General features: G+C 33.1%; 1 protein-coding gene across 1 annotated transcript; it reads right to left on the minus strand.

Annotated features, from left to right (window-relative positions):
* Positions 1 to 10,378: 10,378 nt before the first annotated feature.
* LOC120178959 lies at positions 10,379 to 12,716 on the minus strand. The gene is made up of 5 exons (XM_039184710.1): positions 12,484 to 12,716; positions 11,464 to 11,687; positions 11,309 to 11,389; positions 10,831 to 11,181; positions 10,379 to 10,548 (listed from the first exon to the last, which is right to left on the minus strand). The coding sequence occupies exons 1-5, from the start codon at positions 12,620 to 12,622 to the stop codon at positions 10,447 to 10,449; spliced, it is 897 nt and encodes a 298-aa protein (XP_039040641.1). The 5' UTR covers positions 12,623 to 12,716; the 3' UTR covers positions 10,379 to 10,446.
* Between the last annotated feature and the right edge of the window lie 6,757 nt (positions 12,717 to 19,473).

A 19,473-nucleotide genomic window follows, 5' to 3' on the forward strand; every position in this document is an offset into this window, starting at 1 on the left:
GACATTGGTTTGCAGATCTTCCTTCATCGACCAGTTTTTAGCTTCTGAAAAGCTTAGGTTTTCCATCTTCAAAGCATAGCAACCTTTCCGTGATGAGGTTTTGAACTTTAAATTTCATGATTACACAACTTTCCGTAGAGTGGCTAAATTATTTAGAATGATAGTTGCATGAATTTTTGACACCTTTCTAATATGGACGCAAATTAATATTAGGCCTTGGAGGAAGAGGCATTAGGAGACCACTTTCGAAGAGAAAAGATAACAAGTCTGAATATGAAATTGGAATCAGAACGAGAGGTATTCTCTTCTTTTTATTTATATTCTTTTAGTCTTCTTCAATGGCACCTGAGCCTCTTCCGTGCCTCTCTTCTTTGATTTAGGCTCAACTTTCGTGTTAGAAGTTTCACCCTCAATTTTTGCTTTTCCCAGCATGATATATGTCGTATTTTCTAGAATCATACCTTATTTTTGGAGTTGAATTGGATTATCACATTCCCCAACAGGTTATTGATCATTTGTTATCATCGCATTGGCCGCACCACTAACATTTAGATTCTCACTCAAAGTTTTCATCTTTTCTTGCATAATAGGGTCCTCTAACAATTTCTCCCCATATATTACTGTAACGATCATACTCATCAGCTTGGACATCTGTTCCTTGGACTCATATTGGAACTTTCTTTCTTCATCAAACATTTCTTGTTGGGTCTTTATGAGTTTCTCTTGGATTCTCTTGATCCTACTAACATGTGCTAATATTTCATTAATTACTTTCGATGTTTTTAGAGACACGCCCCAGGTGACTTCAATTTGTTTTCAGAACTTCTGTCATAATATCCTTCACAAGGTACTCTCAAGTTTTCATGATTGACTCATATTAATATGCAATGTGTATCATGCAATGTGTATCATGCAATGTATGACATATAGATATGAACGTAAAGATGCAAAAATGTAAATGAAAAAATACAGAAATGGGAATGCACATTGTGCAATGTAGAAAAGCATTGATTTATAAAACGTGATCAATCTTAGAACAACTTTCATTTAAGGACAAAAAGCATTATCGTTACAAGATGAATCCATTACAGAAAAGGTCTAGCTCTAGTATTCAACTCCATTATCTCATTGACAAGCCAAATGACCTTTTTTCCCAAATCTGATGCTGGATTTGTATAGCTCTGGATGACTCCTGGTTGGATATTCATCTCTCCTAACTGCCTTGCAACACTACTTAATTTATTCGTGGTTTCAATAATTACACGATTCATATTTGTTTTTCAATCCTCAAAGTGATCACTCGCATTCTACCACTGCCGTCAGGTGCTTCAGATAGTGTGCTCAAGACCAGTGATCTATACTTAATAAATTTGCAAGGCATCCTCTAAATCAAGAACCTTTCTTCGCAAAGTGGTATTCTTCTCGAGGATAACCCTTAGATTTGTCGGCCCGCGCTGACCATTCTCTATAAATAAGGAATTTTCGAGCTGCAGAATGTAAGTACTATACTCTTCATTCTTTGCCTGAGCCTGAGCTAACTCTTCCTCATGCCTTGCTTCCATCTCTTGCATCCCTTGATTGAGGACCTCTATTCTCTTGTTCTTTGTCCCACATTGTTGTATCCAAAGGAAAACTTTATTCTGCTTGCCTTTGAGCACATGATCTTGATGTTTCCTTTCTAATTTCAACTCTTCACTGCTTTGCCTCTTTTCAGCTTCAATCTCATCTACTCTTTGTCCTCTAATCTCAAGTTCACTAAGCATGCTATTCACCTCCATTCTGAACCCTTTAAACATATTACTTTTCTCAACTTCTAATTGTTCAATTCTTCGCTTCCCTCCTCTATCTTGCTTTATATGCTTTGATTTTCCACTTTGAGCTCCTCTATATTAGCTTGCAACCCTTGCATTTCAAAAGTGAGTTCCTCTTCTCGCTTCTCGCTTCTCGCTCAGGATGTGCCTTTGTCTCAATTCTTTAGCTTCTTTTCTTTCACCACTCAGTGCACGAGCCCATGACTTCTTCTCTATCTCGAGCTCTTTATCTTGTTTCTTCTTCTCTGCCTCTAGTTCTCTAAACCGACAATCTCTTTCAGCTCTGATGTCCTTAACTCAATGATCCTTTTAAGCCTTGAGTTCCAACTTCCACTACTCTGAAGTTTTTTCTAGTCCAGCAATTTCCCAGGCCCGATTCATTTTTTTGTAATCTTTCATTAAGTTCGTAAAATCAGGCTCAACCTCATCTTCCCTCTTTCGCATGAGCTCAATTTTTTTACTATGGAATCCACTATTGAGGCCTAACATGAAATTCTCTTGCCTAAGACCTTCACACTCTTTTTCCTTTCTGGCAATTTTGGCTTCATATTTATTTCTTAGTATTTCCAACTCAGATGGTGCATATCTGAACCGCTCTTCTAAAGGAATAACTTGACATGGTCAGCTAAGGGAATGACGTCATTCTTCCTTATAGATCTCCAAGACACATAATTTGGTGTTAACATGACCTCAGCTGCTCCCACATCGGTTTGAAAGGTTAACTTCCATTCATCTGACATTAAGCGAGCGATTTATTGTAATGATATATGTGGTACACAAATTCGGACTTACTTAGGCCTGAGGTGGCTGGGATGAATTGGTGTACCCCATATTCCCTTAACACCATTATTGTAGCATAACCTATTCCACCCCATAACCCCAACAGAGTTACCCAATCAGACTCCACACATTTGTACAATATATCGACAAAGATTATCCAGGGGACGCGCCACACTATAACATGATCTTGTAAATTCTTGAAAAATGAACCCCAATCTTTTCTTGTGAGATGCTTAGGCCATTCTTTGGTGAGCAAATCTTTCAAGGGTGAATAGGCACTTGAGAATTGATGACTATATTCTCGATCAATCTGCCAGAAGTGGCTACGGATCCACACAGTAAGCAACTGAACGTACCCAGTGAAGCAGTTATTCTCTGCTCTTTTGCAACTGTTAAGCAACCTGAATGTCTCAGCTAAGACTACAAGAACATGATTCACTTTCCTTTCCAAACATTCAAATAAATCAACCACTGCAGATTATATATGGAAAAGAAGTTTTGGGAAAATCATTAATCCGTAAATTCCCAAAGTGAACATTTCCATGCTCTTCTCAATATCACTGTGTTTGACAATTAGTTCTTTAAGGCACGGCCAAGGAAAACAGTCAGACTCTCATTTCTTTTGTATTCTGTCAGCTACCCATTTCTCCCCCATTCTGGTAATCTTTGTGAGTTTTCCTTTAAAGGGTTGCACCCTCATCGCCTTTGAGTATATTCTATCCAAATGTATCGTTTCGAAATAAAACAGGGAGGTATAATCTTCCAATGAGGAAATCATATCCTCCTTGTTGAAAGTGAAACAACTATATGCTGGATTCCAGAACTAGATCAGAGCTTTGATCAAGGGTTCATTTACTTTCACATATAACAAAAGAGTTATGTCACCATATTTTTGCCAAAATGCATGTCTGTATCATATTTCCAATTCTCCCAGATTTCATGTAGCCTTTGCATATCATTTTGCCTCAAACTAACTGGAGCAACCTCTAGTAGCACTAATATATAGTCTTCAGTAAAACTATCCCCCTTCTTCCTCTGAGTTTCTTCAGACCATGACCTCACTTCTAAATTCATTATTTGTTGTGAAAACTCTTGTCTATTTTATGACCGCCTTCTATTCTGATGACCACTTCGTGAATGAACACCTTTCTTAATGAATGATCATGCAATGCAAAAAACAATTGTGTTAGTATATACAATGAAAAATCGAATAACAAAAAAATATATCATAAACCTTACCCACATGTAATCTACCCAACATTTTACCCTCATGCTTTTATTTGGCAACTAAATCCTAACCACATTTTTCTAGTTCACAGGCTTCGCATAGAGAAATAAAACCTAACCGCATACTTTTCTAGTTTTCATAATTCTTGCAAAAATAAAAAAATAGATTCGAGGAAAACGGTTAGAATGAGTTTCCCCTTTGTGACTTTTGAATAACCGCAGACAGATGTTCAATATAAAACAGGCTGAAATTCAGTATTAATAACATGGTCCTCAAATTATCCTTTGTTGATGGCCCCTTGAGCCTGCCAGACCCTTGATCCTCACCCATTATAAGCTTAAATGGATCGAGTTCAATTCGAGAGGGTAAATTTCCCCATGTCCATGTGAGGGAACTCAATGTTTCACTCGTAAACATGACACAAATGTACCCCAGGGGTTACTTGCTAAAGCCCATATGGAGAAAATTAATTTTTCTCACGTAAGCGTAGCGTTCACCCCTACCTAACGGGACAAAGCATAGTTAGAAGGCTCTAAATGTCAAATGGTTATGACGTGTGTGAGGGGCAACTCACAATCCTTTGCCTCGATCTAAGAATAATAAAACCAAAAAGGTTAGAAATCGGAAACATGTAAACCAATCACATTAATACGACTAATAAAAAAGGTGATGTGATGCAAACAAAACAAGGATAAAAATTTAAATATAATTCAAATTTTCCATTTTCAATTAAAAAGATGACATATAATCGATTATGGCCTGACTCTCTAATAGTCCTCAGTGGAGTCTCCAAGCTGTCGGAATGGTCCTTAAGCTTTTTGGGGCTATTTTGGGAAGCGATCCAACTTATTTTAGAAAATATCAAGTTTTTAAATAAATACAAAAATAAATAATTTTAGGGTCGCCATCGACCTTTGGGTTAGGTAGGTCGAATACCTAAAAATATTTTTTAAAACAATTTGAAGAAAAATAATCTTAAAAGATAAAAAAATGATTTGCTTTTAACTAGAAACTTGTTTTGAAAAGGGTTCGGGAGTCGATTACGCGTGGGGAAGGATTAGCACCCCCACAACGCCCAAAATCGGTCGGTACCTAATCGATTATACATCAACTAAATATGTGAATTGGCAATTTTGAAAATACATTTAAATTGTGATCCTTTTAGAAAAGTTAAAAGGGATATGATTTTGTACGAACAATCCTCGAAAATACTTTCCTAGTTAGTTAAGGGAGTATTTTTATGGATTCCTCATACCAAATAATACTACCCTAAATTTTTTAAATACAACAAATATATAAAATATAGCAAGAAAACAAATTCATTTTAAAAAAATAAAAGGTATTATTTTATTCGAAAAATTCTTAGAAACATACTCCTTGTCAGTTAAGGGGCGTTTCCATAAATTCCTCGTATAAAATAATATTCGAAAATATTTCAATTAGCAAGAATTTTACAAACATGTAAATGAATTATTAAAATAATAAATATGATAATCTTTAGGGATTAAACTATAAAACAAACAAGAAATTAAGGTACTATTTCAAATTAACTAAATAACAAAGTAAATAATACAATAACCAAATATTGCAAGTACTGAAAGTGTAATAAACCCCTACGTTTGGGACCAGAATGAAATAATTCAATATTACAGGCCAAAAATTAAAACAATCAGAAATGGACAACTTATGGGGACCAAAATGTAACATACACTGAATATAGGGGCAAAATTAGAAACTTTCATAACATATAATCATGGATTAAAATTACAACTTTACATATTCGAAGACCCATTCGAGTAATTTACCCAAATAACATCACCTATACATTTAGTGACCAAAACATAAATCCAGTAAAATAAAGAGCTTGAAATATAAAAATGAAAACCCTTGTTCAGTGACCAAATTAAAATCCCTAAAACATGAAAGGACCCCTACGTAGTTTACCCATGCGCTAAACTAATGAAACCCTAACCACCTCAAAACTAAGTCATTTTGGGGGCATAAATACCCATTTATAGGGTTTGAGAGTAACCTAGCTCTCATTCCTCCCTTCAGCGCCGTTTTCACTCTCTCTACTCTTATCTCTCTCGTTTTTTTTTCTTTCATTTCTCTCAACCGAAAGAGGAGGGGTGAGCTCCCTCTCCGGTTGCTCCTAGCGACCCCAACGAGAGGCCGACGACGCTAGCTCGACCTCGTAAACTTCTTCTCTTCAAAACCCAAAGCAAACCGAACACCCAAAATCACAAAGTCAATCCCTTTTACATTTTCTTAAAGACCGAAAATCTAATAAGAACTACCTTTTTTGATGCTTTGAATCTCCTTTCAACTCCGGTGAAACGAAGATGCACGAAATCGAAGGGTAACGTTATCTATTTTTGTCTCTTTTTCGTGTTCTCTCTTTTCTTTTTCTTTCTTTTCTTTTTCAAGTTTTTTCTTCTTCTCTTCTCATGATCTTTTTTTTTCTTTTTGGTATGTTTCTCTCTGTGTTTTTCTTTCGAAAAACTGTATCCCCCCTCCAACTCTATCTCTTTCTTCGGTTTTAAGCACTTGTCTGAGGCTAGAATTCAGGGAAATGATTTCCCTACATTCTTATTAATTAATTATTTTGGGATTTTTTTAAATTTCTAATGGGTTTGTTGATTTGGTTGTCAATGTTGGCTGAGATGATGATGTTCGGGTGGTGGAATGGCGACTGTCGGCTGACGAGATCAAACGGGTGGAACAGTGGTGGAATGGGAGGTGTGAACTGGTTGTGGTGGTGATAGGTAATTAGGGTTTCATCAAACCCTAATTATTTTTCTATTGGGCTGAGTATTGGGTTGGGTTATGCTCTTGGGCCCGATTTGGGCTTGGGTTTTGGCCTGGTTGTAGGCCTGTATTTTGGATTTGTAAAAAAAATATTATATAAATAAATATTAAAATAGAAAATTAAAAACAAAAAAAAATTAAAATTAAAATTAAAAAATAGTTAAATAAAAATTAATATTAGCAATTTCGATTCGAACAAAAATCGGAATCTACAACCTCCATATCGCCGAATTCGACCCTTAAAATCCTTACATAAATCCTCAAAATTGAGGAGCTGGGGAAATTAGATTTGAGAAAATATAGAGGAATCAGACGCTATATGTGAAAGAACTTTATTAATTTATTGACAACGCGCATACATATCCTACAGACGAAATTCCTTGAATCTAAAATTTTTAACAAGAATAATATTTCCTTAATACTAAGACTATTTGATGAGTTCTGTATGATAAAGTTGACATATACATTTTTGATTGGATAATATGGGATATAGAGCTTTTGTCTCACACATCATAAGTTCATCAGTCTGTATTTGTGGAATTAGTTAAACATTGTGTTATAAGAGTCAAAGTAGTAATATCGCATCCTTTTTCTGTTAGATGTGCATATATGTATATAATGTTCAAGGTTGATAAATTTTGCTTGGGGATGTTGTGCTTTGATTCCTGTGGATTTTACCGGTAGATAACGGTAGGGGTGTTTAGTGTTCAGTTTTAACGAATGAATCGATTGAATTAAAATTTAGTTCGATTAATCGACCGATTAATTTAATTTTAATTCGGTTAATAGTTAAATTTTTTCAAAGTTCGGTTATCGATTAATTTGGTTCAAAGTTGGTTAATTAACCGAAATTAGTAAATGTTTAATATTTTATATATATTTTAAGCTCAAACCCTTAAAAAAATTAAGATTCAACTATTTCTTCATCAAACTATACCTATTAAACTTTCAATACCTAATCAAATTTTAACGTAAATGAAGAAAAAGTACCTCTAATTAATTCAAATTAATCTAAATAAAAATTTTTACAGAAAATTTTGGTTAATTCAATTAATTGAACCTTATTCGATTTGTTTACAAATTTTTGAAAAAAAAAATTAATTTGATTAACAGTTAAAAAAATACTAATACATTTTTGAGTAATTCAGTCAGTTAATCGAATTGATCGATTGAACATCCCTAAACAATAAGATTAGATATATGTTTTATCCGATTAGGTGATATGTCAGAAGTTGCTGTTTGAAGTTACTCATGCTAAATAGCATGTTTTGCCCATGATGTATGTGTTTTCACTGAAAGTTATTGTGATTACTTCCGGTATCTGTCATGTGTTGTGCTCCTATAAGCTATGTTTGAACCCAACGTTGTGCGGCCACTATCCAACTGAGTTGACAGGTCGTTAAAATTATGAGCATAAATCCTAATTGTCCTCTTTGCAGGTATTGACTCGAGTATTAGGCCTATAAATAAACCGAATATTTAGTGAATCGTCGGTGAATTGTTTAACAAGAAATTCATTTATATTCATTTATTTATTAAGCGAATGAACATGAACGAAATTTTATTTTCGTTTAATTAAATGAACGAACACAAACAAATAATTCGTTCATTTATTTATATTTGTTTATGTTCATTCTAATCTTTAGACCCGTTTAAAATATTAAGATGTAATAAATTTTAATATTAAAAACATTAATGTTTTAAAATCAAGTTAATTTTAAATTCAAATAAAAAAATACCTAAATCAATTTAAAATTATTAACCCTAAAATTTATTTGAAAAGAAAAAATTCTTCTCAAATATAAACCTAATTTAATTTTATGTTCATTCGCTTGTTTTCGTTTATCATTTTAACGAACGAACATGGACGAACACGAACAAGGTACATTCTTTAATGAACGAACACGAATTTCGTTCGTTTGTTCGATTAATAAAATTAAATGAACTAATATGAACATACCCTCGTGTGTATTCGTTCGATTCATTTACAGACCTATCGAGAACGGATCTCCACATAAAGTAGAAATAAAAATACTTTTTCCAATCAATTTGAGTCAGATCAAATTCATTCAATTCAAACTCTTAACAATTTCTATAACCACACACATGGCAACAGTGCATGTTGGCAGGCTAAGAATATTGCAGTTTCTGCTGTTCAATGGTTTACAAACATAAGCAAGTCAGTCCTAAAATGATTATAAGATAGTACATGTTTAGAATCTTTCTTAATAATTGATAACACACATAAATTAACAGACGCAATTGCTTAAACTTTGGACTTAATTAGGTTAAGATTATTATAAAGTAATATATGTTCTAAATACTCTAACTATTTGACAATGAATATTCAATCACTCCTGCTATAATTATTGATGTTCGAATCTGAGACATCTAAAAATAATAATTATTTCATTAATTAGTTCATACTTTTCCGTTATAATAAGGACCTTTAGATTATTGTTAGTATCGAAATTATATATAGTGAATTTGTATTTGATATAGATTAATCTAATTGCGCGAACAACCTTTGAATATTGCTTGAATTATTATTTTTCGTCATTTTTATTTGTTTTGGAAACTATTGTATACGATGTAAGTAAAATTCGATTTGATTCAAAAAATCAATTTTTTTTCAATTTCGAGTATTCGGGTCGAGTTATTCGAGTCAACTCGAATTATAATTTCGGTTTTCGAGTTCTAGTCGAGTTGAAATTTTGAATTTTTTAGTTACTCGAAAAATAAAAAATTTGACTAAGTATTTTCACAGTTTTATGATTTTATTCATGATTTCTTTAATTTCTCCTTCATTTTAAGTCTATTTTTTTACCAAATTTGAATCATATGCTCTTAAACCATAGTAGAATACATGTGTACTTTCAATTCTTCTTTTAGATAACAATTTTTTTATTTTTCAATTTAGTCCTTCAATTTTTCATAATCTTCTTATTTCTTCAATTCGTCATTTATTTTAAGTCTGTTTTTTATCAAATTTGAGTCACATACTCCAAAATCATATTAGAATATATGTGTACTTTCAATTCCTCTTTTTGATAATATTTTTTTTCAATTTAGTCTTTCAATTTTTTATATTCTTCTTATTCCTTCAATTTATGATTTATTTTAAGTCTATTTTTTATCAAATTTAAACCACGTGCTCATATACAACAATAAATACTCAAAATAACCCTAACATTTGACAGTATTGTAAAATTTGTCCGTATTAATTTTTTTAGAATATTTTACCACTCAACGTTTTATTTTGACAAAAAATCATTTTTAGATGAAAGTCGTTAGCCAACTTAAGGTCGACAACTTGAGATGACGTGACAGACTTATATAACACTATAAATGATGCGACATTGCCACATATACAAATATTGACGTGGTAAAAATGACATCATTTATATATTTTTATATAGACCCAAATTAACCCGCAATTAATATAGATGCATTTTTCCAGCTTCAGTTTCTACAATTTATAAGCTTATAAACAAATATTAATCACGTTAACGGTCCTGGCTAATAAGAGATTATATAGAGAAAAGGTATTATATTTCCAAAATTGTCCGTAATGAACACAATAAACAAAATTACCCAAGCATTCAATAACCATTTTCAAAGACGTGAATTCCAACGAACAAACTAAGAACAATGAAATATGCAAATATGAATAATTTTGTAATGTAATTTTTTATATATATTCAGAGAATTACATCTCTATACTTCTTTTCTGTTGAAAACTATATGGTATGACAATACAAAAGGCAGCTAATTACAGTAGTAATAAGCAGAACAAGGACGCAGGAAAAATAGTAAGTTCTAAAGGGTTATCCTCAGGAACTGTACAACAAAATAGAAGACTGCCAGAAACAATGCAATTTGGTATACATCTCTTTGGAATCCATCGTCCCTTTGAAAGAACTGATAACACATCACATGAACGATCAGGCAATAATGTTAAGGAGACAAATAAATAAATGTTCGGTATTGCCTTCTAGAAGGATTTCGTCTCTCGGAGGAGTGTCTCGAGCACCGGAGCATGTGTTCCGGCATCCGAGACGTTCTTCAGGAAGACAATACTGAACATGTTTGAAGGACCTTATATACATATCATGTTTAATTTCATTCATCTCGTTGCGTGCTCAAATATAAAACAAGCAATCAAGTTTGAAGGTATAGGTTGTATTTACTGCAAGGACTCACCTTAGTTGGATCACCGGAAGGGTCTGGGTAAACCTCCGGGTTCTCTTGCTTAGTTGAAAAACGAGACGACAAGTCCTTGGCTCCATCAGCCAGGTCCTTTGCAGCCTCGATGGTGGCAAATAGACGACGGGACGTCCAGAAAAATGCTTGAGTAACAACCGAAGAAGATGATAAGTCCCACGCCTCTTCATGCTCAATCACCTGCCCACTAATCTGGTTCAAAGTGAACCGTGAGTTAACTCTCATTATCAGATCACCACCTATGCCGGCGACGAAAGACTTTGGTTTCCCCTGTACCGTCCATTTGATACCGAGTACACTCGTCGACAACATCAACATTTCTTGCACTCTCTGCAGCAATGCCACCAACAAAAATCGGTATAATCGACAAGAAAACCGATGGATGGTACATTTGCATAACATTGATACAACAATTCACAAGGATAAGAGGAGGGAAAAGGCAACTTCAAAAGCTTACCACGGTGGGATTTGTTAGAGCACCTGTTATCCAGGGCAGTCTCTTGTACTTCTCACGACCTGTGAAACTTCGGATCGGATCCTACATCACAATGGTGTCATAATATTCGGTGAAATGAAAATGTTCGAACACAACAAGGAGAACATATAAGAAACCTTGTATTTGACAGAAACCGCATACGTCCCTAGTGCACGATTTCCTTCCCGTAGCTCTAGAATGTCACGTAGGAGTTGTCTTGCCGTAGATTCCACCAAGGGACTACTAACGCATTCAAACTCGTTGCAAAGCTCACCGAAGTCCATCCCGTCAATGATCTTATCGCTTTCCAATCTCTCGTCCTTAGGTTCAGTAGATAAGTCGGTCCTGCTTTCATTTGTAACTGCAAGACATCGGACACAATCCTGTCAAGCTTTTATGACATAAAAGCAGCTTGAATTGCAGTTAAAACATCAATGTACAACGTTTACATGTGACAAGAATGTAAAAGAGTCATTTCTTTAGTATTTCTCGTGAATGTTGGTCTAATTACATTTCAAGTCACTATTAGTTTTAAAATTAATACAATTAAGCTCTTGCCCCTCCCAAAATTTTTTGGCATAAATGTTTTTTAGGGCACTATTAGTTTCAAAATTAATGGAATAAATCATTGGCCCCAAAATTTACTAGTTTAATTACTTTTTAAGACCTTTGACTTTTAAAATTAATGAAATCAAATTCTTAATCTCTTAATTTTTATGGTTTAATTACTTTTAAGACCTTTAGATTTTAAAATTTATGAAATCAAACCCTTAACTCTTGATTCTTATGGTTTAATTACATTTTAGGACCCTATTTATTTAAAATTAAACAATTTATCCCTCATACTTCCATCCCACCTCCGTCCCTTAATATTAGAACTATTCCGCTAACAATCAATATCTAGAAGTTCCAAATAGGCTTGGAAAATATGATATACATAATTTAGAACAAGAAATTGGATCCGGTAGAAGTGTGAGTATTGGGTATGATTATTATGAGCTTGACGCAGTAATGTGCAGTTTTTCTAAGGATTATTTTTATATTAGGTTGAAGGTTGATTTTAGATTAAGGACACCTCGAAACTAACATCAATAATAAGCTTTTGATAACTGGAAAGAAAGAAAACAAGCAGATAAAAGGTGAAAAAAAGAAAACACCTTTGAGCAGAAAGGGGTGTTGATGGTGATGATGAGAATTGTTGAAAGTGAAGCTGCGGTGGATTTTGCGCTGGGAATTGGCGGAGACGGAGGCGGAAGCAGCGGGGGGTAGAGCAGAGGAAACGGAAGCAGCTCTCATATCTCTGTCTTCTCATTCTGTTTCAAGAATTTGTGGCGTTTGGGGCCTTCAATATTCCCTTTTTTTTCCCTTTCGATTTTGTGATTTCAATGATTTTTCTCCTCTTTGTGCGGCTAAGGTGTGATGAGCTTGTGTCGTTTTGAGTTTCGACACGTCCCCTTGTTTCATGTGGTCGTCTTTACCTACTAAATCAGTTATTTACTTGAATTGTTGTATTTTTCTTGTATTTATATTTAGGGTAAATTATATATTTAGTATCTAAATTATTAATTTTATTTCGTTTTTAACACTTAAACTTTTATTTGTTTCAAAATTATACTTAACATTTACTTTTGGTTTCAATTTGGTATTTCACCGATAAAAATTTAACGAAACTGTTGTATGTGGTATATTTTATTGGTAAATTGCATCATTCATCTCTCAACTATCTTCTCACTCCTATTTTGGTTACTAAAGTTTAAAGTTTTTAATTTAATTACTTAACGTTCAAATTACTCCTAATTTAATCACTTTAACTTTCAAATTTATTTTTTATTTTAATTATATAATAATAAAATAATAATAAAAACGTTATGTCACAAAAATTATTAATAAAAAAATTAGAGTGATTAAAACAAAAGATATTTGAAAGTTGAGTAGTAAATTAAAAAATTTTAAACTTTAGTAACCAAAATAGGAGCAAGATGATAGTTAAATACATATTATGTAAATTACCCATAAAATGCAGGGCCTTTAAATTTTTAACGATGAGGTATTAAAATAAAAGAAAAAGTAAGTATTAGGTATAATTTTGAGACAAATGAATGTTTAGGTATTAAAATGAAACAATACTAGTAATTTAGATGCTAAATGTGTAATTTATCCTCATATTTAACACATTATATGTACACAATAATTTATTTTTTAATGATTGCAACTCGTAAAGCCACACATCTTTTCAATTGAACTTACACAGCGTAAGTGAAGGTGAATGACCAACGGGGTTGATTCTACTTATATACAGTTAATTCTATAATTATATATGAGAATTATTTAAATATTTTCGAAATTATTTTAGGTAATTTGAAAATATTCATGACAAATATATATGTTTTGAAAATGGGAGATGTTATTGTTTGTTTTTGACTAGGTACGATCGAATATCTTTAAATTAGATCTATCTTTAAAATAGGATAAAATAGGTTCAACCCTCAACATCCAAGAAAATAGTACATTTAGAAGATACATGATGCTAATTTTTCAAGAACTATGAATACGTATTTACCCTCATTTAAATCTCACATATGAATGTATTTTTTAAAGAAATATTTTGGATCTCGTTTTGAAACGATCATTTATATTTGTATTTATTCAAAAACAAGGTCACATCATTTGAAGATGGTGTCACTTTGTTATATTATCAATTAAAAAAATCGCTATCCAACCACTTAAGATATTATCTCTTTTAGCCAACATAACAAAGTACTATTGTCTCAATTTTCGTAAGATGAAAATAATTTTCATGTAATACATTTTAAAAAAGATGGAATATTGCACAAAAGCACGCATTATTAATATTCATGAATGATGGCTTGTTCAGAGTTTAAAGGTTCGTTTTTCTTCTTTATGCTATTATGTTCATTTTTTTTAGATTAATGAGAACTCTCTCCTTTATTTTCATAGGCTCTACATTCGTATGTTTGTGATTTTTTTCAAGAATCGTGTGTATCCTTCTCTTGGTGTGATGAAGGGTTTAAATTGAGTCATATGGGGGGAATCTGATAGAAACAAAACACTATATTTTTAGGGATTAAGTGAAAGTTCAGTTGTAGTGAGATCTTAGGAGAGTTTAATTTTTAGTAAGATTTGATTTCAAGGTTTAGGTGGTTTTTTTTTTTGTTTTTAGGTGTTATTGGAAGCGACAAAATCCTTGTTTGTAAGGGACACTACCGAAGGTTATTGTGTGTGAAGGCGATAGCGACAACATCTTGGAACTATGGGGTTTTTTTTTTAAATATAGTCCCTCTCCCCATGGAATATGTTCATTATTGACTTTTTTGGTCAATTTTTTTAAAACTTTGACTAATTATTATTTAAAATTTATTATTAATAAAAAAATATAAAATTATATTTTTAAAACCTTAAATCAATTTTGAAATATATATTTTATAAAATTTAATTATTTAAAATATTTAAAATAATCATCGTCAAAGTTTAAAAATTTTAACTTTGTAAGAGTCAACAAGAGATTTTTTATGAGATGGTGGGAGCACTAGTTTTTTTTTTCTTCTTTAGGTTTTGGGTTGTGTAATAGGTTTGGATCATTTTGGATCTAGGCCTAGGTATTGAGTCCAGAAAAAATTTGCAATTATAGTTGTCCCTTTTTTTCCATCGCTAAGCAACAAGAATAGCATAAATACCTAATATAACAAATTTGTCCATATGTCTTCAATTTTGAATAATGTGATATACTTCTTCATAGTAAAAGAGCACTAGAGTTTTCTTGGTCTTAGGAATTTGTTGTACTCCTCCATAAAAGGAACGTTATAGTTTGATCAGTCTTAGAAATTTACTCTACTCTTTTATAACAAATGAAGGGTAGAGCTTGACCGGTCTTAGAAATTTGCTCTACTCCTCCATAACAAAGGAATACTAGAGCTTGGTAGGCCTTCAAAATTTGCTCTACTCTTCTATAATAAAGGGATGCTAGAGCTTACTCGATCTTAAAAATTTGTTCTACTCCTTCATGTCAAAAGAACACTAAAGTAGGCTCGTTCTTAGAAATTTACTCTACTTGTAACACCCTGAAATCTGGGTTAGTAGTTTCGGGTAAACCGTTTGTGCTTAGAGTGTTATAATAAACTATTAAGAATCAATTGGATTAAGTGTGGCATGGAATTGAGCTTGGGTTGAGCCCAAAAGATGATAAAAGGGGGATTTTTAAATTGAGGGTAAACAAATAAAGACCAAGGCAGTAATTTATCCATTGTTGAAAAAAGGACGATCTCCCATTAAGATGTTTATGTCACATGTTGGGAAGGACTTTTCTACCTTGTCTTATTTCTCTTTCCTTTTCTCCCTTCTTCTCACCATTGTAAGACTTCCAAAGGTATAAACTTGATTGTCCAACAAGTCTAGGCCGATTTTGTGAAGGTAAGATTCTTCATCTTCCTCCTTAGAGCTTCCTTTTGAGCTTTAAATCTCAAGGTTTGGCTATAGATGGCATGGTGGGCATTTAGAGAGGATTTCAGTTTCAGAACTCTATGATGTTCCAAATCTGTTTTTAAGAGTTAGAAATCATGCTTCTACTCTCTTTAAGTTCTTAAGTAAGTTAGTAATCTATTTCATTACTTTTGATTAGTGAGGGAAGTTAGAGAAAACTCTAAAAGCAAAAAGAATGAGAAATTGGTGCTTGGATGATCTTTTGGACGTTTTCCCAACAACTATTAGTAAGATAACACACTCCTAACTCACTTATACCACTCGTAGGTTGTTAGATGTGATTTGCTTACTTGTTTGCGTGTTTGGATGCAAAATAGATTGTTTATGATTTATGGGAGAAATGGGGTATTTTGATGTTTATTATGCTCAAAAATGACATATTATGATCCCCTTGAACTCTCAAATATTTAAATAAGAATTGGGAGTCTTAAAAAGACTTTGGGAAGGTAGAAAGAGCATTACTCGAGAAAAAAATAAAGTTTTCTAGGTTTAGGGTATTGGTACCGAATGAATAGTACTCATATTGTTCGCCTAGAAGGCCAAATTCAAGGGATTTTGGTTAGTAGTATCGATACTCTATTCATAGGATATCAATACAGTTCTTGGGGGTATTGATACCAAAGGCAGGATATCATGAAGTTTTAAATTATAGTAAATAATTTTGGCAACAATACCTAGGATGGTATCAGTACACTAAGAGGGTAGTATCGATACTCCCCTACGAGTATTGATACTCAAAGTGTTGAGTTAATCGATCGATGAAATCGACCAAGAGAGGGGTGAATCGACTCAATTTTTCAGTTAATCGATTGATGAAATAGGCCAAAAGGGGGGTAAATTGACAATTAAAATTTTGGTGGAAGCTTTTGCAGAAAATTGAAGGTAATTTCACAGCGATTTAGAGTGGTTCGACTTTCTCAACCAAAGTCTACGTCCACTACCTTAGCTATCCACACTAAGGATTTTCCAACAAATTCACAAATTTGTTCTTTCTTTTGAGGCCAAAGAGATAACCTTACAACTCCCTCAAGAATATACCCCAATTCTTGAGAACACTGTTTCTCAAAGAGAAGATTAAAAATTTGCAAACTTAATGAAAAAACCTCACAAGGCAAATGTGTTTGCATAACTCTAGAACAAAGAAGGAACACTCAAGAATGAATACAATTGAGTAGAAGTAATGTTCTTGAAAGCAAAATGAATATTGAATGAAAAATAGGCTTGAAAATGCTCAAACAATGAGTTTGATGCTTTCTCTTTGATTCTCTCTTGATTCTTGTTGATTGTTGTTTCTTGTTATTGATCAATGGCTCCAAAGCTTGTTTAAATACTCCTTCAATTGATTCTGAACGTTAGGGATGATTAGTGGAGTCAATAGAACCGTTTAAGTGTAAAAACAATTAATAAAATCACTTGGGAGCGTGTGTGCATCGATGCATAGTCAAGGTGCATCAATGCATCAAGTGTAAATTTCAAATATTTCGATCGTTGGAACACTTAGTGCATCGTTTCACTAAGGGTGCATCGATGCATAAAATGCATTCGATGTTTCAAACAAGCCTGAGTGCATCGATGCATGGTCTGTGCATCGATGCATAAAATGCATTCGATGTTTTCATAAAACCCGAGTGCATCGATGCATGGAAGTGCATCGATGCATAAAATGCATTCGAAATGGTGAGTGCATCGATGCATCTATGAGTACATCGGTGCATCCCTTCACAAATTTGATTTTTGGCTCGTTTTTGGTTTGAAATACTTTGTGAAAATTGTTTCAAAATTATTTTAAGTATAAAACACAACTTTACACTTTAGTAAGATTGAAATTTAACTTTGAAAGACTTGGAGTAATATTTTGATATTCGAATAATTATATCGAATATACTTAGAAAATCTTTTGTAAAATCTTAAAATTCATTTAACTTAATCTGTTATATCGAAACATCAAAATGTTTTCAACAATCTCCCCCTTTTTTATATAACAAAACATTTGAGTAATTTTAAGATTTTTAAGAAAATCATTTTTGAAATTAAATTTGAAAATTACTCCCCCTTACTATGATACATCTTCTCCCACTTTTTGTTAAATCAAAAAGACTCTATTAAAAGTATTTGAAAGAAAAAGTTTTGAAACATATCCAATTGATATTTATAAATATAGCTTAAGCTGCTAAGATCACAATCAAGAGAAAGGTTAGTCATTAGTTTCATAATTCAATATTCATAATAAACGATTGTGATATGGTAAAATTAGTCATATGCTAAATGATGCAAAAATCTAATGAACCAATATAAGTTCAACAACCAAATATATAATTATAAGTTCAAATATCCAAAACATAAATCCAAACAAATAATCATACAAACAATCCAAGAACAACAAAATGTTTATCAATCCAAGTTCTAAATCCAAGAAAGCATGGCAAGAAAAGATCTAATCCATCGGAGGATCGGGAGTAGGAGGATAATGTGCTCATACTTCAAGAGTGAGAACATCCATACGTTCACGCATCTCCCATTGAAACTCAATCAGTTGAGATTCCATGGAAACAAACCTCAGATCAAATGACTCCATAAATGATCGAAAATATGGAGGCATTTGTTCCTCATGTTGTGCCGGTTCTGGTACAAGAGGATCATTCGTCGGGTATTTCTTTGTCATCTTGCATAAGCTGTTGAAGCTCGGGATCATCGTCAGTAACTGGTGCCGGAGGAGGTGGAGCACGAGAAGAACTAGGAGCAGGAGGAGCTCGTGAAGAACTGGCTCCCGGAGTTTGCTTATTGGGTCAAAAAACCCATTGACCAGTTTCCTCATCCTGTTTCCAATCAACTTTCTTCAAGGAAGTGAGATTGATTTTTTTTGAAGAAGAATGGGTATATCAAGATAAACTCTAAGACCGAGTTTGATAAAAAGATTACTAAGTAGACACCCATAAACTAAAGTTTCTACATGTTTGGATGGGACTATATTTATGATATCTACTAGTACACTAAAAATGATTTGTGGCAAATTTATCTTCTATTATGCTGGATACAATGTATCCACCATAAATCTTTGACACGAAGAGTGGAGTACCTACCTCCGGATGGTCTAAACCACCAAGATATCATCAAATGAAGAAATCGATTGTGATGAGACCGTAAAGTACTAACACTAGCATTAGGAATATAGGGATATGCCACAATCTCTTTCTATTAAATAAACCATCGTCATCTAGTCCAAACTGTTTAGCGATAGTCTCGGAGTCAATATAAACAAATTTTCCTAAAAGGTAGGATCTAATTCCTATAGTACCAGTTTGACGCTCGTTTTGGACACATACCGCATTATAGTGAAAAATGCGAACTAATTGGTGATAGACAATGGGTTGAAGATGAAAATTTTATCAAACTTCCAAGAGCGAAGGACTGGAAGATATTGAAAATCTATATCGAGCATGGCTTAAAGGGAAGGAATCTGCTCTTCCCTAATTTTGTACGACTCGAAGCTATCATGGTATCGATGTAAGAGTTCTTCTCTACGACGACCGGGAACATTAAAACAAGAGTTTAGAATGGTCATATTTGGATCGTTTGGATTTTGAGGTGGAGGAGGAATAAGAGGACGATTTGAACGACTTGAGGAGGTCCTAGGGCTTTTAGGATTTGAT

Source organism: Hibiscus syriacus, unplaced genomic scaffold, assembly GCF_006381635.1.
Source record: "Hibiscus syriacus cultivar Baekdansim isolate YM2019G1 unplaced genomic scaffold, ASM638163v2 tig00003518_pilon, whole genome shotgun sequence".
Taxonomy (NCBI): domain Eukaryota; kingdom Viridiplantae; phylum Streptophyta; class Magnoliopsida; order Malvales; family Malvaceae; genus Hibiscus; species Hibiscus syriacus.

Excerpts from the sequence above, each read along its gene's own strand:
- LOC120178959 (XM_039184710.1), bottom strand. The coding sequence starts at position 12,622 with ATGAGAGCTGCTTCCGTTTCCTCTGCTCTACCCCCCGCTGCTTCCGCC. Across the intron at positions 11,688-12,483 it reads ACACCCCTTTCTGCTCAAAG|TTACAAATGAAAGCAGGACC; the intron begins GTGTTTTCTTTT and ends GATGTCTTGCAG. Across the intron at positions 11,182-11,308 it reads CTCTAACAAATCCCACCGTG|AGAGTGCAAGAAATGTTGAT; the intron begins GTAAGCTTTTGA and ends GCATTGCTGCAG.